The sequence below is a fragment of the Podarcis erhardii genome, assembly GCF_964252035.2.
Source record: "Podarcis erhardii genome assembly, chromosome: 15".
Lineage (NCBI taxonomy): Eukaryota > Metazoa > Chordata > Lepidosauria > Squamata > Lacertidae > Podarcis > Podarcis erhardii.
Window position 1 is genome coordinate 18,104,727 of NC_138505.1, and position 25,896 is coordinate 18,130,622.

At 46.4% G+C, this 25,896-nt stretch overlaps 2 protein-coding genes across 5 annotated transcripts in view; one reads left to right on the forward strand and one right to left on the reverse strand.

Moving 5' to 3' along the window:
• Positions 1 to 3,110, reverse strand: part of IQGAP3 (IQ motif containing GTPase activating protein 3) — a 51,505-nt gene extending 48,395 nt beyond the window's left edge. The window contains exon 1 of one of the 2 annotated variants that reach the window (XM_081841699.1): positions 2,636 to 3,110. In XM_081841699.1, coding sequence (XP_081697825.1) covers positions 2,636 to 2,687 — 52 coding nt within the window. In that variant the 5' untranslated portion in view covers positions 2,688 to 3,110. Of the gene's footprint in view, positions 1 to 1,710; positions 2,463 to 2,635 lie in introns of those variants that run through there. The other variant, XM_081841698.1, reaches the window with a different exon arrangement.
• TTC24 (tetratricopeptide repeat domain 24) lies at positions 603 to 21,842 on the forward strand. Of its 3 annotated transcripts, XM_081841862.1 has the most exons (13): positions 3,692 to 4,399; positions 4,505 to 5,638; positions 6,573 to 6,788; positions 7,862 to 7,990; positions 10,001 to 10,122; positions 12,387 to 12,506; positions 13,231 to 13,334; positions 14,568 to 14,716; positions 15,813 to 15,954; positions 16,465 to 16,544; positions 17,447 to 17,498; positions 18,929 to 19,037; positions 21,296 to 21,842. In XM_081841862.1, the coding sequence occupies exons 2-12, from the start codon at positions 4,867 to 4,869 to the stop codon at positions 19,032 to 19,034; spliced, it is 1,992 nt and encodes a 663-aa protein (XP_081697988.1). In that variant the 5' UTR covers positions 3,692 to 4,399; positions 4,505 to 4,866; the 3' UTR covers positions 19,035 to 19,037; positions 21,296 to 21,842. The 3 variants fall into 3 exon arrangements, with proteins under 3 accessions (XP_081697987.1, XP_081697988.1, XP_081697986.1); XM_081841861.1 differs by lacking the exons at positions 3,692 to 4,399; positions 21,296 to 21,842 and adding an exon at positions 603 to 680 and having other exon boundaries at positions 4,833 to 5,638; positions 18,929 to 20,011; XM_081841860.1 differs by lacking the exon at positions 21,296 to 21,842 and having other exon boundaries at positions 4,833 to 5,638; positions 18,929 to 20,011.
• Positions 21,843 to 25,896: the final 4,054 nt, after the last annotated feature.

Genomic DNA, 25,896 nt, shown 5'->3' on the forward strand with positions numbered 1-25,896 from the left:
TAGAAAATGTCTCAAGAAACAGCTTCCTGCCCACCAACTTTGAGCCTAGCTGTGCTCTAACAGCAATGCTATATACAGCCTCTGTCCTGTTGGCATAGAAAGCAAATGCAGGTCTGGAGAAGGTAGGAAATCTTTCCTCCAGAATGGAAAGGAGCCCATTAAAAGAAAAAAGAAAGAAAAAGAAAACAGAAGCATAGGTCAAACAGCTCCAGTCAATGTTATGACTCACTCACTTCAAACTGTATCCTTGCTGCCAAACTGGCAAGGCATTTCACAGGCACTCACTTCATTCCTAACGGTTCTTTTGAAAGCGTGTAAACAGATATTTTGCACGGTAGGAGGGGTATGTGTGGTGTGTCTGTGTGCTTACGCTCTCTTTCCCACACACCCTGCTGCTTTAAGAGGAAAGTTAACAAAACATTGCTTCATAGGCAGTGAGAGGCATTGCTTCATAGGCATTGCTTCATAGGTGAGAGTGGATAAATATCAATGGAAGAATTGCCTGATAGGATCACATCCAACATCCATTTCGTCTGGCATCCTTTCCTACAGTGGCCAAACCATGCACTGTATCTCCCCCCACCCCTGCAAAAAGAAAAGAGACAGATCCCTGCCTGAACTGCTGCCAGTCAGGGTAGACAATACTAGCTAGATGGACCATTGGTCTGACTCAGTATAAGGTAGCTTCATATTATTTATTATGATAATTATGCTTGTCAATCCAATTAAGGTAAGCAACTAATTCCTCTGAGTACACAGCAAAGTTATTTGCTTTTCTGCCGGTCCACAGACAGAGATTTTGTGGTGAGGGGGACCAAGGAGTCCATGGGTAAAAATCAACAGCCCAAAATTTCAATATGGGGAGCTAAACAGGTTTTAACAACTGCTTAATTTTATTAAGGGCTGATTTTACAATAAAAATAAACTTCCAATCTCATTCACCTTTTCTAAGTTATGATACATACCAAGAGAAATGAAGAAAAATCTGCAAATGGTGGAATGCAAAATACTTATTTTGAGATGCAGATGGCTGCACACACTAAGCTGGCAGTAAGTCCCATTGAACAAAACGGAACTTGCTTCCAAAGAGATATGCCTGGATAGAATTACACGGTAAGCAAATATGTTGCACCTGGAACAGGGGCATATCCCTGTGGCTCCCCCAGAACTGCCTTAGGCACATTTACTCAGAAGTAAAGCCTTACTAACTTCAACTGCACCTCCTCCCTGTCACAGGGAGACTTTGGAGACCTTTTTTAATTAGGCTGAGTATTGCAGCCATGAGGTCAAACTTAGGGGCTCAGGTCCAAGATAGAGATATCAGGTTAAATAAGTCCCCCCGCCCCTGCTCTTCCCCTTTTATGTCATATTTCGTCCGATAAATAGCTCAGGGCAGATTGAAAGCTCGTCGCGTTTCGGTGGATCCCACCCACAAAGGTGTGGTCTAAGTATGGATCTCGTTTCCTTGTCTTGAATTCATAGAATCATAGTTATTACTGTATTTCATAATGACTTCAAAGAGTGTATAGGATTGTACCTAAATCACTCACCAGGGATGCAAAAGAAAAAAGCGACATAATTTGAAATGCAGTCAGACAAATAGATATCTGTGCCACATTCCCCTCCCCGGATCCCCCACCTTCGACTCTCTGGGCTTGTGCGCCCGACCCCCACTAGCCCAGCCCAACCCAACCCCGACGGGCAACTCACAGGTGGGTCGGGCCTGCCCGCCCCCCGCGCGCTGGTGGGTCTGCTCCATCTCCGGCGGCTCCGCTTCCTCTGGGGGAGCCAAGCAAGCTCCGCGCTGGAAGTTTGAATCTCCCGCCGCCTCCCTTCCTTCTCTTTCCAGCTGAGGCCGCCGCGGAGGATCCTGGGACCTGTAGTTTCCTTGGTGAGCCCAGCTAAGGCAGTTGCTTTGCGGGATGCTTTGTACGCCTTCCCGGGCGGAGTTTGCAGGGAGAGCTCGGGAAGCGAGGAGGAGCAAAGCGTGTTCGAGCTCCCCAGTTTCCAGAAACCAGGGAACCCGCTGCGGGGCTCCAACAGCTGCTGGACTACAACTCCCATCATCCCTACCCATTGGGCATGATGGCTGGGGCTGATGGGAGCTGCAGTCCTCAAACTATCTCCGGAGGGCCACCTAAGGCGCAGCAAGACTCTTGTTGCTTGTTTGTCCGAGACAAGCGGACATATGGGCGTCCTTTCGCTACAGTCACGAGTATTTCTCCCAGTATTTTCAGTTTCTTTGCGCGCATAATCGTGCTTGGTGTCATTTTCCTTTTCAAATGGGCTGATTAAAAGAGAGAGGTTCTCCAACTAGTCAGGCCTGCTTGAGAAGAAGTAAAAACGGGAAAGAAGATCAGGCTAGTAAATTTATTGTCGCATAAGCTTTCGTGGTCTGAAGTCCCCATTTTCAGTCCTCGCTATCTTTATATGCATATGTAAAGAAGAAAGCAAAGGAGGAACTGCTTCCTAAAATTCCAACACGAGAAAAAAAGGGAAAAGGTGTCAACTACCAATCTAATCCCTACATTCACCCCACAACTTTTTTAAAAAATAAGAACAACTGCATAACACTTGTGAAAACAAGAAACTCACTCACCTGTTTTTAAACCAAAATTAAGAAACGGCACTGTACCTGGAAACACTGCAATGCCCGGTTCAGTGCGTGGAGCAAGCCACAAATCCATCTCCCAGTTTCAAAAATTTCTTTGATATCTGGTATATTCTCTAGGTGTGAACAAAATGTGAAACTGTAAAAAAAACAAAACCCAGATACTTCACTTTGATCTCAGCCACGAGATCGAGAAGCGACACCCTCCTTAGAACAAATGGCCAGTGCATTCTAGCCTAGGTTTCTGAGGGCACGGCTGCAAGTTCAGGCGCTCGCCGCCACAGCCGGGACTGCCCGCTTTGCTATCCCTGCACAAACGCAGCTCTTCCGTCCCCTCCGCGTGAACAACCTTCTGCTGGGTCATTTTAATCATAAATTTAGGGACCCTCTGCGGCTCGTTCATTTCACAGAATCATAGAATTGTAGCGTTGGAAGGGACTTCGCAGATTGGTCTGTGGTTTGCACAAATCACATTTGCATAAACCTTACATGAATCACACAAAAACCCCTTTCCTAGAATGCCGTGTCAAATCTTTTGAGCATCGCTGGTATGGGCGCTGGTATTGCGGGGGTGGGGGGAGGACTTTTGTTAGCGGGAGGGCAGAGCTATCTGCCACTCAATTGGTCAGTTAGTTGAGTATTTTTATTTAGTTACTTGATTTAGAGGGGGCAACTGCTCCCCCTGGCGACACCCATGATTGCTGGTAGTTTTTGTTAGGAGGTGCTTTGCAAAAAGTTTACCTTCTAAGTCTAGATGGGAGCAAATGTGGGCACATTGCTATCCAGTTCCTCCTCCTGGGACTCCAAAATACAAACACCTGACCTCAGTCCCACGCCTGGGGGTACCAATGCTAAAGTAGCATTCCCTGCATTTGGGTCCTCAGACAGAAGAAGCCAAATCATACAGCAGGAGATGTGACCAAAGAGGTATAATAATAATAATAATAATAATAATAATAATAATAATAATAATAATAATAATAATAATTTATTTGTACCCCACCCATCTGACCAGGTTGCCCCAGCCGCTCTGGGTGAATTCCAACATATATAAAAACATAATAAAATGTTACACATTAAAAAGCTTCCCTATACAGGGCTGCCTTCAGATGTCTTCTTAAGGTCTAAGACACTGGTTTAAGAACCAAGGCTTAATCCAAATAAACACGCCAAAATGAATAGGTAGATTTCCACCCCCCACCCCCCCAGGGTCTGGCTAATTCTCTGTTTACACTTGCATGCTTCTGCCAGGCACACAAGTCTGTGCACCTCATAAGAATGTACCTGTGTCTTTAAAAAGCAACAGGAGACTGGCTGCATGCAAATACCATCACAGGTAACCTTGGGAAGAGAGAGAGAGATGTGGGTCCTCAGTTGTTAGAGCTGGTTGTCATGGAGAGAGTCAGCATGTCTCAGGCATACTGAAAAGAAACTTGAATCCTCGCAAGCCATCATGGGAAGGAGGGAGGGAGGCCAGAGTCTGCTCTGCAGGGACTGGGAGATTGGCATGGTGACAATTTCTTACATTTTCCTACAAAAGGCCTCCATCAAATTGCACATCTGAAAGATATATATGTACATGATCTTGAAAAATGTTTGTTGTACTCTACGAAGAAAGCCTGCACATAAAAAAGTCTTTTAAATAAGAAACCCTCGAAAATTTCACCAAATGAACTTTCCTGCGTGATGCTGACATTTGACAGCATTTGCAAAAGTGATCTGTAGCTCCACAAATCCTATCCCAGATCGTCAGCGTTCACTAGAAAAATATTACTGACTTTCATCTCGGTGAGTCATAGACCTTTATTATTATTGTAGGCATGTGTTTAAGTAAATTAGTTACCAACTTTTCTTCTTCTTCTTCTTCTTCTTCTTCTTCTTCTTCTTGCACAGGGGCTCCTGTTTCTTTCTTTCACGGCTGCAAAACAGGAATAAATTCAACAGCTGAAGCCAACTCTCACTCAATTTCCTGTTGTTATCTCTCCTCTCCCTTCTTCCCCATTGCTTTCTCACATCAAGTTTTCCCTACACTTTGTTTTTGCATCCGTCCAGGTCTCCGGAAGACGCTTTGCACCCTCTCTCTCTCTTTTTAAACCTTCTGAGCTGATTTTGAAACATGTGGCGTATTGCAAGTGCTGTTAACGACATGAAACGATGACAAGGTTTCCGCTTTATTGGATGTCCTCCCCGTGACGCTCTCTCTTGCTCCTGTTTCCCCTAGAAATGGACCCCCACCAGCTCAGCAGCAACCACTGATGGCTCTGGAGGAATCCTCTGTACTGGAGGCACAGCTCAGCCCAGAAGAAGGCGGACGGCAGGGCTCTAAGGTGCCCAACAAGAAAAAGAAGAAATGGAAAGGAAAGGCAGAGGCAGAGGCACCTAGGGAACCTGAGAAGGAAGGCGAGGTGCCCTTGAGGAAAGAAGCCAAGATTGAAGATTTCACCAAAGCTGGCCACCAGGCTCTGCAGCTTGGTGCCGTTGGAGAGGCCTTATCATGCTTCAAGAAGGCCTTTGCCCTCTCCTTGGAAACCTCAAGTGCTCAGGCCCGGAAGGTGTGCGCTTTCAACCTGGGTGCAGCCTACGTGGAGGCCGGGAAGCCGGAGAAGGGCCTGGAGTTCCTCCTCAAATCCCACTCTGAGGAAGGGGAAGCCGGGGAGCATCTCGGGGACCTTTTCTTCAATGTTGGGGCAGCCCACGAAGGCCTGCGGGATTTCCCCAAGGCCTTGGAGTCTTTCCGCAAGGCCCAGGATCACTACCACTCGGTCCAGGCCGGCAGCGAGGCCAGCACCTACATGAAGATGGGCTACTGCTACCTGGGCATGGAAGACCCTTCACGGGCTGCCCAGTGCTTCCAGGAAGCCGGCCGGGCTTACGTGGAAGTCGAGAGCCTAGAAGCCGCTGCAGTGGCCCTCAGCAAAGCCGGCAACTATATGCTTCAGAGCGGAGAGTATGGCGCCAGTGACATCGTCAAGGTGTTGAATGAGTGTCGCTTGCTGTGTGAGCATCTCTCAAACAAAGCTCTGCTGGGTATGTCTTAAGGGACCCTGAAAGGAAGAGTTTGGGTCAGCCACATGAAGCCTGTGTACCATAGGCAAAAACGTTCCTCTTTTAACCAAGCTTGTGGCTGATTGACATCCAATGCCCTTTTAAAATTTGTTGGGGAGCGGGGGATTATTGGGTTGTTGTTGTTGTTGTTTTTATTATGTATTTTATGTTTTTATATTGTGATTTTTGCTTGTATTGTAACTGCACTGGGACCTGCTGCTAAAGGCTGGTATACAAATTTAATAATAATAATAATAATAATAATAATAATAATAATAATAATAGGGTTGTGTTTGCCTGGCCTCTTCCAGGTGGTGAGTCAAGGTTTTGAATCTGCAAGTGGTCAAGAGTGCCGTACACTCTTGTGTGTGTGTAATGACTATGCATGCAGATTGCAAGCTCCAGAACGGCAGGAGCTGGCAGCAAATTATAGTATAGACCTTCTGAGTGGTCTGCCTTCCTCCACTCCCTCTCTACCAATTAACCTGCATCTCCAAGGTTAGCCTCCGTGACCTCACCAGGAACCTCCCCTAGGTCTCAGGTTTGGGCCCTGAAATATCAGGGGCTGAGATGCTCCTGACATGGCAACCTTAATGTATTACCTAGGAATCAGGTGAGGTGGGAAGAGGTCCACCCATTTGTCTCTATGACAACATGTCTTTGGACATGTAAATCACGACACTTAACAGACCAGCGAGGGCCATTACCTTAACAAAGGAATTAGTTGGACCTGTTCACCAAGTCTGCCCTCACAGATACAGGATCACTTTTTGAAAGGGACCCATTGGCATCATTCAGACGGAACCCCCCAAACCTATAAAACTATTTTAATATTGAATTGATTCATATATTTATCAATGTATATTGTTTTTCCTCTCTCTCTCTCCCTTCCTCTCTCCCGCTCTCCCCACCCCAGGAAAACTCTATAATGACATTGGGCTCTGCTTCTCCCAGCTCAAGATCTTCTCCTTGGCAGCGGAAAGCTTTGAGAGAGCTCTTCCACTCTGCCAAACTGATGCTGACGGCCGGTGTGAAGAAGCAGTCGTCCTTCAGAACCTTGGGGCTGCCCATAACACCCTTGGGAACTTCCGGAAGGCTCTGGGGTTTCACCGGAGGGCCGCCTCACTACACAGTAAGTTGCTGTAGAGGACACCAAACTGGCCCAGGTCACTTGTCCAAACGCCCAGATGGGGTCTGACAAGAAGCACACAAAGTGATGTAGAAAACAAGAGACAAAAAGGGGTATAGTGGTGAAATCTGAGATAAAGTAACACTTAATGTTTTTTAAAGAGCCTTGTAATCAGTAATGATTTATTGCACCATGAACTTTGGACATCAAATGCATGGAATGCTATCCTCAGTGGGGAGATCTGTTTACTGAAAGCAACAAAACAGCACTACAAAAACAAGGAGGCTCTGAATTCTAGAAGGACGTGAGTCAACTTTTAATCTCTTGGGCAAGTAGGGAGTGAATAAAAGATAGCATAAGTAAAAAGAAGAAAAATATATCTGTTCACCAGCCTTTGCCAACCTGGTGCCCACCAGATGTTTCTGTCTACAACTCCTATCAGCCCTAGCCAGCATGGGCATTTTGGACTACAACTCCCATTAGCCCAGTCAGCATGACTTTGCTGACTGCAGCTTATGGGAGTTGTAGTCCAAAACATATGGAGAGCACCAGGTTGGTGAGCGCTGTCCCCTCATATTTGCAGCATTATTATTTTTCAAGTAGATCTCCTCCTCACTACTGCTGCTGTTTTCCCAGTTGTCTGTTTTAGATCGTAAGCTCCTTTGAAGCAGGGATTCATTGATTTTTGCCAACAAATCTCTTTAAGGCCCTATGTACACTGGTGGAACTTAATATGATGGTGATGTCAGAAAACTGGGCAGTTCTTTTGAAAACAAAAATGGCTTTACCTCAGAATTCAGTCCCTGTTCAGCAATCCTTTTATTAGCTGCCTAACTACACATCTTGCATTGAAGATTACCACCTCCTGTGCATTTTACAACAGATTGACAGGCAAAAACCTACCAGGTAAAGCTTTTTCCTGGCCCAGATGTCAAGTGAAAGGGAACACTTGCTCCCCGTCCCCAATCTCCCTGTGTGAGGCTCAAGAGTGGGGCCTGCCTGTGAAAACAAAAAAATTGTTCAGCGACAGGTGGAACGCTTCATGGAAACCACAGTTTGTGGATATTTTTGTGCAGGTGCCCTGGGAAACAGGAGAGCTCAGGGACAGTGTTTTGGCAACTTGGCCTATGCGCTGAGCCAACTGGATGACCACGAAGCTGCTGGGGAACATTACCTTCATGCGCTCCAAGCCTTCAAGGACTCAGGTGAGAAATGAGGTGTGGAGACAGGAAGAGAGATCCAGGGAAAGTGTTTTCCCACCCTGCATCACCAAGGCCAAAGGGGGTTGTAAATGCTTTGTAAAAAGCAGTGAAGGCAGGTCCAAACTCATGTATTATTATTAGATTTATCACCACCCTTCAGCAGCAAATCCCAGGGCAGGTTACAACAATTTAAAATTCAGAATTAAAAACAATTGAAACATAATATATTCAGAAAAATAGGGAGCATCCTGAAGACACACATCTCAGGTGTCAAAGGCCAGCCTAAAGAGGCCAGATAGTGAAGAGGCCAGACGCAACTGTGGAGAGTTCCACAATTTACAGGGCGCCGCAGAGAAGGCCTCTTCCAGGGGCCACCCCCTAAACTTATCAGGGTGATGGAGATTTCACCCCTCCCATACCCAAGAATCTCCTGAGAATCTCCTGAGGTCTCTGCTGATTCTACAGAGAGGAGGAGCAATGTACTGCTCTCTACTTAATTAGTCAAGTGAGTGAATATGTGTGTGAGAGAGTCAGTCAGTGTGTCGGAGAGAGAGTGAGTGCTAGAGATTGTGTTTAGTGATAAGATTGCTGCTAAGAGCAGCTGCAGGCACTCAGAGTATAGCATTGATTTATGCTTAGAATTTGTAGCTCTGTATATAGTTTTGTATTATAGCTGTAGCAATAGAATAAAAGGAAGATATTCTACAGAGCTGCTCTCCGAGTGGTTTATACTCTGCAAGACTCTGCAAAACGCTGCTGCGCAACGACTGTATTATTGAGACAGTGAATCTGGTGCTCTCAGCTCCAAGCTGTGAGTCCACGGCACTGTGACCTGTTCCTGTGGGAAAGGAGGTCTCTGGCAGTGCTACCCAGCTCGCCTAGCCCAGTCGGGGCTGTAGTGCATGAGTCCAGTTGGTACACTGGCTCAAGGGCGATGCTGACAGGAACTACTAAGAGGACCCTCTCTGTTGCTCTTAATACCTGGGAGGGTCTGTAGGGAAGGAGGCGGTCCTTCAGATATTTGGTGCCTAAGTCATTTAGGACTTTGATTAGTAATGCGAGGACCCTGAATTGGGCCCAGCAATGAACTGGCAGCCAATAACAAGTGCCTCTGTCCATGGGGCACTTCCTTTCACTTTTGTGTTTCTGTTTACCTTACCTAAGGCCAACCTAAAGGGCCAAAGCCCCTAGGCTGCATTCTTCTTGGAAGTAGCTGGGGGAGCTGTTGACAGGGAATCTGGCTTCTGATAGTTTCTTAAACTTAAGATACATGTCGTGACTGGCAGCAGAACTCTGGTTAGGAACACAATACATAAGAGGAGTAACAATATATATTACACTTTTGCCCTCCCACTGTGGCATTTGATAACCATGTGTTCACTTACTCTCATTCAAGTTTGAAAATCAGGCTACAAGGGATAGAAGGATCCACCAATTTCATTTCTTTGTTTCTCATTTGTCAAGTCTTAAATTCAGTCCTTCACATTGTTCAGCAATTTGCAATGGGTATATATATATATATATATATATATATATATATATATATATATCCTCATGAAAATTCACCAGCATTTTGGTGCAAATTTCTCTTAATAAACACCTATGTGCAGTTTTGACATGTACTCATTTTTGTGCGCAATCTTGCATTTGTGCGTAGTATTTTCACAAATATCCCAATTTTTATGCTTTCCCTTAAAACGTGGATTTTTTGGGAACCAATTGTTTAGCAGGAGAGCTGCATCACAAAATTCAGATAAGGAAGAATTTCAAAGGCTAGCTGTGTTTCGGTTTGCATATTGTTTTGGGAAATGATAATTTGCTTTAAATGTGAACTGACTCACATTTCTCCCCCAACCCTACAGACAAAGAGCAGTATCAAAATATTACAAAGAGCAGTATCAAAATATTTTTTATAAGTAAAACAAAATAAATAATAGGGGGCTCATTTGTCTGTTCTTCAGACTGAACCCTGCTCTGTTTCCCTCCAACCCCATCTCCTCCTTTTCTGCACAGGTGACCTTCCAGGCCAATGGCAAGCTTACGAAGGGCTTGGGGCATCACACGCTCACCTGAGAGACCCTGGCAAAGCCATTTTGTATTACAAAGAGGCACTTACCTTGCTCTCTAAATGCCAGGTAAGGCTTGTTGCAGTAGCTGGTTCTGTGTTTAAAATTCAGCCTGTATTTTGATTATACAAAATGAACCTGTTGCTGACATGCTGTTTAATGGACTTGATCAATGTGGATTCAGAATTTAGGAATTTGGACTAACTGATGGCATTTCCAGACTGTTGCTCTTTTTTTGGGTGGGATTCAGTCACATACTGGTAAATTCAGGTTGTGCAATTATGGTTGGCTCTAAAAAAAAATTAATTACACAATTGATTTATATACCCTGGTTGCTCCTGAAGGAGTGCAGGGCGGTGGACAGAGCAACTCACAAACGACTCTGGGGTTGCGGCGCTCATCTCGCTTTACAGGCTGAGGGAGCCAACGTTTGTCCGCTCCGCAGACAGTTTTTTCAGGTCATGTGGCCAGCATGACTAAGCCGCTTCTGGCACAAAGGAACATCGAAACCAGAGCAGCACATGGAATCACTGTTTACCTTTCCGCCGAAGTGGTACCTATTTATCTACTTGCACTTTTTGGGGTGCTTTCTGCTTGGTTGGCAGGAGCTGGGACCGAGCAATGGGAGCTCACCCCATCGTGGGGATTTGAACCACCAACCTTCTGATTGGCAAGCCCGAGAAGCTCAGTGGTTTAGACCACAGCGCCACCCACAGCATCACAAAATAAAATCTAAAAACAGTTTTAAAACATTCTAAAAACAGTTAAAAACATTGTCTCAGTCCGTGGCCTCAGGGGGCCAGGAACAGTGTCTTTCAGCTGCCCAATGCCTAGGTGAATAGGAATATTTCTAAATTTCTCCTGAAATTTAACAGTGAGGAAGACAAGATGCACCTCACCACAAATGAGGAACCACCATGGAAAGGGCTCTGTCACAGGTCAGTGCCAGCCAAGCAGTCCTCAGTGGCAGTGTCTCCAACAAGACCATGTGGGACACGGGATGTCATGCACAATAAACTATCTTCCCCAGAAGACCAGACTTTTTGTTGTTGTTTAGTTGTTTGGTCGTGTCCGACTCTTCGTGACCCCATGGACCAGAGCACGCTAGGCACTTCTGTCTTCCACTGCCTCTTGCAGTTTGGTCAGACTCGTGTTTGTAGCTTCGAGAACACTGTCCAACCATCTCGTCCTCTATCACCCCCTTCTCCTTGTGCCCTCAATCTTTCCCAACACCAGGGTCTTTTCCAGGGAGTCTTCTCTTCTCATAAGGTGGCCAAAGTATTGGAGCCTCAGCTTCAGGATCTGTCCTTCCAGTGAGCATGCAGGGCTGATTTCCTTAAGAATGGATAGGTTTGATCTTCTTGCAGGCCATGGGACTCTCAAGAGTCTCCTCCAACACCATAATTCAAAAGCATAAATTATTTGGCGATTAGCCTTCTTTATGGTCCAGCTCTCACTTCCATACATCACTACTGGGAAAACCATAGCTTTAACTATACGGACCTTTGTTGGCAAGGTGATGTCTCTGCTTTTTAAGATGCTGTCTAGGTTTGCCTACGCCTTTCTCCCAAGGAGCAGGCGTCTTTTAATTTTGTGACTGCTGTCACGATCTGCATTGATCATGCAGCCCAAGAAAGTAAAATCTCTCACTGCCTCCATTTCTTCCCCTTCTATTTGCCAGGAGGTGATGGGCCCAGTGGCCATGATCTTGGTTTTTTTGATGTTGAGCTTCAGACCATATTTTCACTCTCCTCTTTCACCCTCATTAAAAGGTTCTTTAATTCCTCCTCACTTTCTGCCCTCAAGGTTGTGTCATCTGCATATCTGAGGTTGTTGATATTTCTTCTGGCAATCTTAATTCCGGCTTGGGATCATCCAGTGATGAGGAAAATGTTGGGGAAATTGGCTGGAAAGTGCATAATATCACTTGCGTTGATGCAATTTCTCGTAACCTCTACACAAAGAAAATCAGGATAAATGATACACAGATCATCTGGAAGTGTCCTATGTCTGTTGCAAATTTGCCTGAGGTGAACAATGGTTGTTGCCTGTTATTGACCTCGTTTCAAAGATCAGTAGGCATGAGACCCAGATGGAAACCCTTGAGGTGGTATTTGCTTCTAATAACAAGCAGTTATAAACTTGTAAGCTTTCACCCCTTTTAGAGAAAACCGTGCCTTTTCATCTTAAAAACCTGGAAAGAACCACCAGTGAACCTACACCAAGGCTCCAAAACTCTAATACACTGGCTAGTTAGTTGATGAACTAAAGAAAATTGTGAATCCGCAGTAACTTCACTGAACCTATTCCATATATCTTTTCTTTAATGCCAGGATGTCTCAGGAACAGCCCAGGAGCGAATTGTGAACAAACTTACAGATGCCCTCCAGAACAAACTGTCTATGAACAGCAATTTCTTCCATGGTGGGGGGATTCTTCCATCTGCTTCCATGGTGAGTTCCCTGCCTGCCACCTTGTGCCATTTTGTTGGTATTAAACATGTGAGCCCCTGCCCTACCCACCATTGGGACAAGCATTTGCAAAGTCACGGAATGTTCACAAACATTATTAATTACTGGTGAGGAAAGGTTGTTGTTGTTGTTGTTGTTGTTGTTGTTGTTGTTGTTGTTGTTGTTGTTTTATACCCCATCCCTCTGGCTGGGTTTCCCCAGCCACTCTGGGCGGCTTACAGCATGTCCAGAAACATAATATAAACATCAAGCATGATGAGCAAACCATGTTGGTTCTCTGAGGCAAGTTAATTATTTTTTGGGGGGGGGGATCACATGGGACCCAGATACAGGCCAAAGTCTCCCACATGTTTATAGCAGTCCACATCTGTTTTAACAGCTGTGCTAGAATCTTCTAACATGTTACACAGAGGGAGAACAGCCAGGTAAGAAGAAAATAACAGCGCAAAACTATACTTCGGCTGTTTCACTTCCTCCTAGTGAGAAAAATAATTGAAACTTGTAGAAGTATTTTTTTAAGCCAGGGGGTTGGGCTAAATCAGCTTCCTCCCAACCTGGTGCCCTCCAAAGATGTTGGACTCTGACTACCATCTGGGTTAACCAGCATGGGATGATGTCTAAAACATCTGGAGGGTATAAAGTTAGGGAAGCCTGGGCTAGACTATCCATTAGGACTCCAGCTATGACCGTTTCTCTCTCTGCTCAGAAACAGCTTCCTACATCACAGACCTCAAGCCAGGTTCGATTTGCTATGTTGCCGCATCGTAAGAATGAGAGCCTCCCTCCCACGCTGTGCCACGCCAGCGAATCGTAAGTAAGGGAAATGTGCATGTTATGGTGCCTCTGTCCAAGTTCTCATCTCCTTACTGTTTCTCTCTCCCTAGACTGATTTCCAGAGATGAGAGAGAATATAAATCACTGAAATAATAAGTGGACTGAATAACTTGGCAAAATTTACAAGATAATAGGACCAGATTTATGATTTATAAATGTATGGAGAACAGCCCACGAGGTAGCAGTACTGAAGAGGGGAAAGAAACAGACACTTTCTATGCCACTAGGTGGCCATTTTTTACACATATTAACATGTCCAGAATGGAGAACGCCATGGGTTTATTCACACATCCATTTGCCCCACCAGTACTGCCCTGGGAACGCCATGGTTTAGCACTGAATTGAGTTTTCCGCAGACTGCCATTGGTTCCAATTTAGCGCCAAAGAGCAGGTTGTCCGAGGGGAAGTGATGGGGCAAAGTCTGTCTGAGTTGAGGGGGGAGTGGCACTGCTTTGCAGTGGTTCCAGTACTCCTTGGAGAGAGATTTCCAGAGGATGCTGCTTGGGGACTGTTCTTTGGCCCCATGGAGCCTTTGGTGTGGTGTTCCCCAAGGTTCGCTTTTATTCCCTATGCTCTTGTTTCCATTATGTATTTTGTGTTTTCCTCTGGTATTTTTATGTTGTAAACCACCCTGAGATCTGCGGGTGAAGGGCTGTATACAAATTTAATAAATTAAAATTAACTAATTAAAAAGTGCTTGACCCATGCCTAGAAAGCACAGGACAGGTGGGAGTGTAGTCGAGTCTCATGCCATTTGCTTCAGTACTTCCTGATAGCTTTCCCTTTGTTAAAACTACGTTCCTTTAGGTGACATAGACTAGGGTGATATGATGTTCAAGCTCCCTGTTGAAGGGAAAACAATAATAGGCAAGTAAATGAGCATGACTGAAGATCTTCAAATAGAGTATGGACAAGAATACTTGCCTGGTTTCCGGCGAGAGAAGGGAGGATGTTTAACATTTTCTCATTATGTGGTGTTTATCTTTTTCATTTAATGTATATTATCTCAAAGTCAATCAAAAATACATTCCAAATATTATTATTAGAAATAACACATGAACACTGTTTGGTCACAGCTGATCTTTAGGAAATCCTGAGCTTACAACCCCCAGATTAAAAGAACATGGCCACACACAGGCACCATCAAAGGCTCAAAATAAACATTTGTATTGTCTGAATATCACACCTCTGTTTCATGACTCTTTGCAGCTCTGTCACACAACAATGCCACCAGGCGCAGCCCATAGAAGAGCAGTCTGCACTGGCCCCATGGAACCAGAGATCTTCTCAGTGGGGGGAAATGGTAGTCCCTCATAGCAGCCATCTGAAACCACAGCAGGCTGCCCATGGAGCATCAGGTAACCCCCTCTCTACTTCTGGTCCTGCAGTCTTCTCTGCATGGTGCCATTTTCCCCCTAGTACAGAGATGGAGGCTCAAGTCAGACATCAGGCCAAACCATGGTTATGAATAAGAAACCATGACTTGCTATGTGAGTCTTGCCAACCAAGGTTTGTGCCAACCGTGGTTTGGTGTGATGCAGATCCACACCACACAATCTAAAGCACATCAGATGCACATTTAAAGCACACAACCTCCCTCAAATAATCATGGGAAATGTACTTTGTTGAGGGTGCTGGGAACCGTAGCTCTGTGAAGGGCAAACTACAGTTCCCAGGGTTCTTTGGGGGACATTACGTGCTTTAAATGTGCATTGGATGTGCTTTAAATGTATAGTGTAGATCTGTCTGGGACTGACAAACTTATAGTTTTGGGTCTTCCTCAACCTGCAGAGGTAACTGCAGCTCGAGATGGTTATGCTGAGGAGCTCTTAACCATGGTTGGCCTGTGGTGAAGATGGAAGCTCAAACTGTGGTTAGTGCAAACCTTGACTTAGTGTGATGTGTGAAGACAAGAGCCAAATTTGGTGGTGAAATGGTGAACTTGCAGTTGAGGTGAAATAGGTAGATTGCAGGTGGTCAACCTTTTGAGGACAGTGGAATTTTGAGCAAGTGCTGTCACAAAATGTCTGCAGTGGTGGTGTGGCAAAACGCAAAATTACTGTCACATCTAAAAGAGCAGAAAGAGAGACAGCATCACAAAATAGTGTGGGTATGTCCCCCACCATCAGCCTCCCCATCAATGGGAAAAGGCACCCGCATTAGCCATGCTACATGTGCTCACAGAGAGCAGCTCTTTGCACATACCCTCTGTTCAGATCAAATGGAGGTCCTGGCTTCCAATGAAATGAGGGTATGTTTAAAGGGAGCTTGTTCAACATGGGATAGTCTGAGTCAATGCAAACAGGAACTGAGCAGGAAGAGAAAACAGTCCTTCATGCATTGTGTTTTGAGGGGGTATTTACTGAGACCTTTCATGGGCACCATAACATTGGTGATGCATCGGCAGCTTTGCCTCTCAACCACTTTGCCTCTCAACGCTTTATCTTCCTGTAGTGTTGGTTGCTGCAACACATGGAGACAGGATCTCCACTCCTGGAATTCCGAACGGACGTGCCATGTTTGTCAGCAGTAGCACTGAAGACACCAAGCAGCCCATGGGGACTTCTGCCTGTCGCAATCAGACACAGGTTAACAGGTCAGCTCATAAGCAATAGCTGCTCCCCAAAAGGTGCTGACACTGGGTATATCTGCATGTGCCCTTAATTTCGAAAAAGGAAGGTGTTCAAAACATCTTTTCCTTTAATAGTTTAGAACATTTATTTACCTTTTTTGCAATAAATAAATAGCAACCAATTCCCTTACTCTTCATCTGATCTGCCATCACCCTGACTCTGCACCAAACCATGGCTGAGTGTTAAGTCATACTCGGAGTAGACCCATTGAGCTCAATGGACAAGTTAGTTGGACCCATCAATTTTCATTGAGTCTGCTCTGAGTAAGTGGAGTCAACCCAAGGTAAGAATGATTTGGGGAAGGAGAAGGCCTGTTTTTCCATGAGCATTTCCACCCACAGTCTCCCTTCCAAATGTTGTGCGTTTGCAAAATTAAAAAAAAACAGAGGAGGAAACAGAAAAAAGACATAATTTAGACTTTAAGTTGTGAATCTGGAAATCAGATCTCAGTGACATCCTTTATTCTTTTCTAGCAATCTCAATGCTTTTCTGCACCTGGATCCCTCCTGCCACAGCTGCTTACAGAACAGGAAGTCCCACAATTCACAACTAAGTAAGTACAGTGGTGTCTACAGGGCTCTTGATCAGAAGGGGCAAAACCAGGGCTTTTTTCAGCCGGAACTCGCCGGAACTCAGGTAGGTGCCATTGTCATTATAAGAGAACAAAGGGAGGCGTTCATGGTGAAAAATAGCCCTGAGCCAAACCTTAACCAAGAGGGGTAAATTTTGAAGGAAAGCCTTTCTTTCATCTGTCCTGAAGCTCAATCCAGACAAGACTGAGCTACTGTTAGTGGGTGGTTCTGTAGACCGGATGGCTGGGAGATGGCTTGCTTGGGTCAGAAACTGAGGAAGCCTGTTGCAGAAAAATCTTGCCTTTCCAAAATGAATATTTCTAAGTAGGACAAACAGCATGGCCTCTCATGGCTTTCCCCCAATTCAAAGGTTCTGAGACCTTCTGTCCCCAGGGCTCACTTGAGAGAGGGCTGGGAATTACTGTAGACCACGAGTCACAAAATGGTGGTGGAGGTAGAGTTTGGCATAACGAGCTTGCAATTTACTAATATAGGCCATATCACACCATACCTTTAAAGCACTAGGATGCCACTTTAAACAGCCATGGCTTCCCCTCAAATAATCCTGGGAGCTGTAGTTTGCTAAGGGTGGAGTTACCATCCATACCTGATATTCTCAGGGAACTCTGGGAATTGTAGCTCTGTGAGGGGGAATGTTGGCCTCTTAATAACTCTCAGCACCCTTAACAAAGTACAGCTCCCAGAATTCTTTGCAGGAAGCCACAGCTGTTGAAATTGGCATCATAGCGCTTTAAACATATGGTTTGGAAATTGCTGGAATATTTGCCACAGTACTTTGGTTGTGGCAAGGCCATTCCACAGTCCATTTGAGAAACACTGCCCTAAACTCTGGTTTATTCTGCTGTTTTTATGTCACACCCAGCAGGCCCCCACGAGTGCGAGTCTGGTCAACTGAGAGCAAGGGTCTTAGAGAGGTAGGTCAGTTCACAGAATGTATAATAAGGATAATAATTTAATTATTTATATGCTGCCCATCTGGCCGGGTTGCCCCAGCAACGCTGGGCGGCTTCCAACAAATTATAAAACCACAGTAAAAAACTTCCCTGTACAGGGCTGCCTTCAGATGTCTTTTAAAAGTCAGTTACAGATAGGTAGCCGTGTTGGTCTGCCATAGTCAAAACAAAATAAAAAAATTCCTTCCAGTAGCACCTTAAAGACCAACTAAGTTAGTTCTTGGTATGAGCTTTCGTGTGCATGCAGGTATCTGAAGAAGTGTGCATGCACACGAAAGCTCATACCAAGAACTAACTTAGTTGGTCTTTAAGGTGCTACTGGAAGGAATTTTTTTATTTTGTTTTAAAAGTCAGATAGTTGTTTATTTCCTTGACATCTGATAGGAGGGCATTCCACAGGGTGGGCGCCACTACCAATAAGTCCCTCTGCTTGTTTCCTGTAATCTCACTTCTCACAATGAGGGAACCACCAGAAGGCCCTCGGAGCTGGGCCTGAGTGTCTGGGCTGAACGATTGGGATGGAGACGCTTCTTCTCATGTACAGGGCTGAAGCCCAAGGCACTGTCCACCCAGTGACCCACCTTACCAGCCAAACACATTTTGGCACCTAAGGCGAACCACAAAATGGTGCCTCCCCCCTCCCTCCCTCCGCCAGCCATGGAAGAAGGGGTGAGTGAAGCTCTACATCAGGAACAAAGGGGGAATAAAGATCTCCACTGGAAGCAAGGGTGGGAGGAGACCAGCAGTGGCTCCTATTTGCCATGATGCCACTGTGGCATAGCATGGGGGGGGGTGCCAAGGAGAAGGCAGATCCAGCCTCCAAGGAGTGCATTGTAGCAGTTGCTGCCACTGTGGCAGCAGCAGCGGGTGATGCATTCCTTGGAGGTCAGATCTGCTGCCTCTGTGGATCCTGTCCACAGAGGCGGCCACTTCACCTCAGTGGTGGACCTACATTTTCTGGGCCTCTTCGCAATCAGCAACGATGTCTGCATAATCGCTCTTGTCTGTTTCAGTGGGGTTGTTTACAACCACCTTTACAATATTTGGGTTACTGACTCTCAAACTTTGGGATTGGTGAAATACATACCAATTTATTTATTTATGAATCAATTTGAGTCATGTGGCAAAAATTGGCTCTACCAAACCCATTTTTTAAAAAAAGCAGCATGGATTGAGGTTGCACTGACTGGCAGCAGTGGCTGTCCAGGGTTTCAGGCAAGAGCCTCTCCTATCCTAGTTTTCCTGGAGATGACAAGGATTGAACCTGGGACCTTCTGTATGCAAGGCAGAGACTCTACCACTGAGCTGTGGCCCTTCCCTTCCCTCGAGGACCCCTGCTGTGGTGGTCCACAGAGAAGTTTTGGAACTCGCTTCTTCTCTTTTCTTTCCAGGGCTGCACCAACTCCTGCCAGACCCTTTGCCAGCCAAAGTTTGGAGCCTCGCCGCCAGCAAGGATGGGGAAACAGGTTCAAGTCCATAATATGTGCTCTGATGTGACAGGTGTGTATTGCTGCTGAATTGACTGTCCGATGGGAGCTTTAGAAGGGTCTTGATGCTCTTCAGGTCCAAACCACCATTCGTAAACTGTGGCACACCGCTTTTCTGAGGAACACAAGTGCTCTTCCGGGCCCGGCCAAAGTGGGACCACCTAGTCCAGCATCCTGTTCTCAGCACTGGCTGGCCGAGTGCTTCTGGGAAGTTCACGCACAAGGCATGAAGGCCACCCCAGGACTAATTGGGTCCCTCAACATCATTGGTGCTCTGATAACACCAGTTTAGTCGCATTGGAAACTGCCTTGTTAGACCACAGATCCAACTGGCTCATGGCTCACTACTAGATATGTGCACAAAATTTCTTATAAAGTATTGTGTGTTTAATGAGATGATCAAAATTACATATCAACACATCACAAACCCTCCAGAACTTGCATTACTGAATCTGTAATGCAACTGTGCTTCACGGATAAACCACTAATTGGATTTCTTTAAGGGGCCGCATCTATGGCTCTAGATAGACACATGATGGAAGGACTTGAAAGGGACAAGTGTGAAGGCTTGCTACAAGAGAGGATGGCATATTGCCCTTACAGAAAAAAACTGACTCACCAGTTTAGACCAGCAAGGGGAACAAAGCACAAAGTGTGATTGCTATTGTGTGGCTTCATAGAAGCAAGTGCACATTGGGTGAGATTCTGCGGGCGTTTGTGGAATTATGATGCCCTGGACCATATCATTTTCAAATCTTCTTTTTTTTGTAATAATACATCCTGCTACACTAGTGTCACTTCACACAAGTAATCTCCTTTCCATATACATGTATCTCATGTGCCCATAAGAAAATTGCATAAGCCCAAATTTGTTACCAAACACCTGGCTGGAATGCATGTTACAAAACACACATCAAAGATGTCTGAAACAATTGGGTTGCTGCTAATATTACCCAAGTATGGGCTATGGAGTAAATTAAATATCTTGCAGATGCCTCCATCTCTGTCTAAATGTGTGGCTTTGCAAAAGAGCAAAGAGCTCTGGTTGCTCTGTTTTGAAGAGTTGGGAAAACTGAAGTAAAGGAATAATGTTCAAACCAACCCGGGGGGCTAGCTCAATTTAAGGGCTTCAAATCCTCCACTAAGCTATGAAGCTCATTGGTCGTGATCTTTCAGGCCAGTCACTGCCTCTCAGCCTGGCCTGGTTGTGCAAATAGAGGTGGAGGGGAAAGAACCACGTACACCACCTTGAGCTCCCCCTGTAGAAAAGATGGGATATCATTGTGATAACATACACACAATAGCACTCAATCAGAGCTTTCCAAACCGCGTGTCATGACATGTTAGTGTGTCGGCTGCCGTGTGTAGGTGTGTCATGTGAATGCCCCCCTTGCTTCTCCCAGGGCCGGAAAGGGATGAGTTTAACCTCTGGTTTGCTAGTAAAACTGAATTACAGTATTGTGGCATGAAATGATGCATCCCTAAAAAGTGTGTCGCCAACATGAAAAGTTTGGAAAGCTCTGCACTAAACACACAAGGCACAACAAAGCAGGAAATTCTCCTGCAGAAGCCGCTTTCAATCCAGTGGGAACTCAAGCAACACCACTGCCCTGTGGGGCAAAGCTGACACACTCAACAAGACAGCCCCAGCCTGCCTTTCCCGAAATTAGAGTTCACACTGGGTTGAAGAGGGCAAAACAAGATTAAGAACAGAAGCAGAAATATTTTGCTATTGGAGGGTGGGAAAGAAAGCATGAAGCGCACAGCACAGGACACACCTGCAGACATTCTCCTTGCCCCATAAAGCTGGGTGACTGTCAAGGAGAAGGGGGATTGGCACCCGTGGGGGTGGGCGGGGAGGTAGCAAAGAAGAGGAAGGAGGGATGTTAGGGTGGAAGGAGAGAAAAACACAGAAGACACTTTGCAATTTCAGGTTGTTGTTTTTACATCCCTCCTTACAGAATTAGGAGACTCTCAAAAAAGAGGGAGGTTATTGGTGCTGATGGGGATTTTTGGGGGGGAGGGGTGTTACAAAAAAAAAAAGCAAAAACAGCAACACAGGAGAGGGCACACACTTCCAGGCACACACACCCTCCAGCTATTTTGCTATTTTCTTGCATTTCTCAATCCCTCTCTGTAAAACAAAGGAGCTGTTAGACAGGGAGTATTATTGAAGGTGGGGAGTATTTTATATCCCCACCCTTGATATATCCTGTCTAATGTTGGAGTAATTAACTGAGTTCTTATTACCCGGTTTATCTTATTGCACAGGAGATCCTGCCCTATTGCTAAATAATTAATATTAATAATACATTGTGGAGCGGCAGATGGAAGGAGCTAACTTGATGACCCAGTTGGATGGCTTTAGAAGAGGATTAGGCAAATTCCTGGAGGAGGCTGTTCTCTCGCAACTATTGCAAGCTGTAAGCCTCTGAACACCGGTTGCTAGCAATAACAAGTGGGAAGAGTTTTCTTGCATCCAGGTACTGCTTACAGGCATTTCAAGAGGCCTCTCCTTGGTCACTGTGAGAATAGGATGCTGGATGAGGTGGGCCAATGGCCTGTTCCAGCAGGGCTTTGCTTATGTACTAACAAATGTTTTTAGTAAATTATATTAGATCAGATTTTGGATCCATGTTTTTATTTTTACTGTATGGCTGAAGAGCAGGGACCAAAGGGGAAGACTGTTGTTGGAAGACAAAGATTGTCATTCATTTCTATAAATCTTATAAGAACTGTGTTACATGCTGCAAACATTTATTTGTGCTCGGAAATTCAATTGCCCACCAACCAGCCATGGCCATTATTCCATGGACTCCATCTTGAACATGATACCATGTCACTCCATTGACCTCTAGCCACTTCTTGAACAACAGCCCATCGTCCTGGAGAACATAATACTTGCAGCTTAAAATGAAAGTATCAGGGAGATAGATGTCCATCTGTCATTGATACGTTCCGGGGGGGGGGGGGGATGCACTGGGACAACCAATCTCAGTGATCACTGTTAGGAGGAATTACGCTAAGACCAGATCATGTCATTACCGAGGAGGCAGGTTTAGTCGTTATTTGAGGACTATCCCTGCCTCCAGGTCTGGTCTTGTCCGGACAAATACTGGAATCAGCAAGGGATACCCACATGACCTGAAGGTGCTGCTGTGCAATGCCAGGTCAATGATTCATGACATGTGTAACAGAGACTTGGTTGGAGGATAATAATAATAATAATAATAATAATAATAATAATAATAATTTATTATTTGTACCCCGCCCAACTGGCTGCGTTTCCCCAGTCACTCTGGGCGGCTTCCATAGAAACCAAAAATACACTAAAATATCACACATTAAAAACTTCCCTGAACAGGGCTGCCTTAAGATGTCTTCTGAATGTCAGGTAGTTGTTTATCGCTTTGACATCTGATGGGAGGGCGTTCCACAGGGCGGGCGCCACTACCGAGAAGGCCCTCTGCCTGGTTCCCTGTAGCTTTGCTTCTCACAATGAGGGAACCGCCAGAAGGCCCTCGGCACTGGACCTCAGCATCCGGGCAGAACGATGGGGGTGGAGACGCTCCTTCAGGTATACTGGGCCGAGGCCGTTTAGGGCTTTAAAGGTCAACACCAGCACTTTGAATTGTGCTCGGAAACGTACTGGGAGCCAATGTAGGTCTTTCAAGACCGGTGTTATGTGGCCTTGGCAGCCGCTCCCAGTCACCGGTCTAGCTGCCGCATTCTGGATTAGTTGAAGTTTCCAAGTCACTTTCAAAGGTAGCCCCACGTAGAGCGCATTGCAGTAGTCCAAGCGGGAGATAACTAGAGCATGCACCACTCTGGCGAGACAGTCTGCAGGCAGGTAGTCTCAGCCTGCGTACCAGGTGGAGTTGGTAGACAGCTGCCCTGGATACAGAATTGACCTGTGCCTCCATGGACAGCTGTGAGTCCAAAATGACTCCCAGGCTGCGCACCTAGTCCTTCAGGGGCACAGTTACCCTATTCAGGACCAGGGAGTCCTCCACACCAGCCCGCCCTCTGTCCCCCGAAAACAGTACTTCTGTCTTGTCAGGATTCAACTTCAATGCATTAGCCACCATCCATCCTCCAACCGCCTCCAGGCACTCACACAGGACCTTCACCGCCTTCACTGGTTCTGATTTGAAAGAGAGGTAGAGCTGGGTATCATCTGCATATTGATGGATACCCAGTCCAAACCCCCTGATGATCACTCCTAGCGGCTTCATATAGATGTTAAAAAGCATGGGGGAGAGGACGGAACCCTGAGGCACCCCACAAGTGAGAGCCCAGGGGTCTGAACACTCATCCGCCGCCACCACTTTCTGAACACGGCCCAGGAGGAAGGAGCAGAACAACTGTATGACAGTGCCCCCAGCTCCCAGCCCCTCTAGACAGTCCAGAAGGATGTTATGGTCGATTGTATCAAAGGCCGCTGAGAGATCCAGCAGAACTAGGAAACAGCTCTCACCTTTGTCCCTAGCTTGCCGGAGATCATCAACCAGCGCGACCAAGGCAGTTTCAGTCCCATGATGAGGCCTGAATCCCGATTGGAAGGGATCCAAATGGTCCGCATCCTCCAGGCATGCCTGGAGTTGTTCAGCAACCACGCGCTCAATCACCTTGGCCATGAATGGAAGATTTGAGACTGGGCGATAGTTGGCCATACTGGCTGGGTCTAAAGATGGTTTTTTAAGAAGCGGTTTAATGACCTCCTCTTTCAGCAGATCTGGGAAGGCTCCCTCACAGAGAGAAGCATTCTCTCTCTCTCTCTCTCTCTCTCTCTCTCTCTCACACACACACACACACACACACCCGCAAAGCCTATCACCCAGCCCTTCCCCGCTAGCTTTTATAAGCCAGGATGGGCAAGGATCAAGGAGACAGGTGGTTGGTTTCTTCTCTTGTCCAAGCAGCCTGTTCACATCTTCAGAGGTAACAGATTGGAATTGATCCCATGCAACTTGACTAGACAGGACACTAGCACTCTCCCGCCCCAGCCCTGCTCCCATGGTGGAGTCTACCTCTTCCTGAATCTGAGCAACTTTATCTGCAAAAAACTTTGCAAAATCATTGCAGGAGATCATGTGGCCTGTAATGGGCCCTGATGGAGCAGGTGGTTCTGCTAAATTGCGAACCACCTGAAAGAGTCTCCTCCTGCTGCTGTTTTCTTTCTCCATGCAATAGAGGTGGTGAAGAAAGTTTTCTTTGCCGTCACTGTCGCCACTTGGTAGGCTCAACAATGAGCTCTAACCCTTGTCCGGTCAGCTTCAGAATGAATTATCCGCCACTGGCACGCTAGCCGTCTCAGCGATTGTTTCATTGCCCTCAGATCCATGGAAAACCACAGGGCTGTCCGGGCTCCATGCTTCAGAGCCAAACAGTCAATCGCCCTGCTTAACTCCACATTCCAGCGGGCCACCAGGGAATCAGCTGAAAGGCCATCAACATGGGACAAAGCACCCCTACCAGTCTTTGGAAACCATTTGGATCCATTAAGTGGCAGGGGAGGACCATCTGAATCGGTCCCACCTCCTTGCTGAGGGGAAGGGTCACGGAGAAGTCCAGTTGCACGAGGAAGTGATCTGACCATGGCACTTCTTTTGTTTCACTTTTACTTAGTGTCAGATCACCCACATCACTAGAGGTGAACACCAGGTCTAAGGCATGTCTGCAGCTATGAGTTGGGCCAGACTTATTCAGGGACAGCCCCATGGAAGCCATGCTTTCCACGAAGTCCCAAGCGGCCCCTTGTAAGGTCGTGTCGGCGTGGATGTTAAAATCCCCTAAGACAACCAAACTAGGTGTCTCCAGAAGAACATCCGCCACGACCTGAAGCAGCTCGGACAGGGAATCCTTGGTGCAGCGGGGAGGTCGGTACACCAAAAGGAATCCTGTACTGCCCCTATTGCCCAACTTCCAGAACATGCACTCAGAGAACTGGGTCTTCCCAATAGGACGGCTGGTGCAAACTAATGACTTCCTAAAAATCACTGCAACCCTCCCCCCCCCCCGCCCACAAGGCCTGGGTTGCTATGTGTAAGAGAAACCTGGTGGACCCTTCCCCCTCTGCAGGGAGGTGGGACTAATTTGGATGGTCCGCCCCTCCACTTAATGGATCCAAATGGTTTCCAGAGAGTGGTAGGGGATGCTTTATCCCATGTTGATGGCCTTTCAGCTGATTCCCTGGTGGCCTGCTGGAATGCGGAGTTAACCAGGGCTATCAACTGTCTGGCTCTGAAGCGCCCTCTCCGATTGCATGGAGCCCGGACAGCCCCGTGGTTTTCTCCAGAGCTGAGGGTGATGAGACGGCTAGAGCGTTGGTGGCAGAAAACTCACTCCGAATCTGACCGGACACATGTTAGAGCTCAACGTCGAGCCTACCAAGTGGCGATAGCGACGGTGAAGAACACTTTCTTCACCGCCTCTATTGCATCTGCAGAAAATAGTAGCAGGAGACTCTTTCAGGTGGTCCGCAATTTAACGGAACCACCTTTACCACCAGGGCCTTGTAAAGACCCCAAGATCTCCTGCAACGATTTTGCAAAGTTTTTTGCAGATAAAATCACTCATATTTGGAAGGAGCTAGACACCACCGTGGGAGCAGGGCTGGGGCGGGAGAGTGTAGAGCCCTGTCTGGTCAAGTTGCATGGAATCAATTTCAATCCGTTACCCCCGAGGATGTAGACAGGCTGCTTGGACGCGTGAAACCAACCACCTGTCTCCTTGATCCTTGCCCATCCTGGCTTATAAAAGCAAGCCGGGAAGGGCTGGGCGATGGGCTCTGCGGGGTGGTGAATGCTTCCCTCTGTGAGGGAGCCTTCCCAGACCCGCTGAAAGAGGCGGTCATTAAACCACTTCTTAAA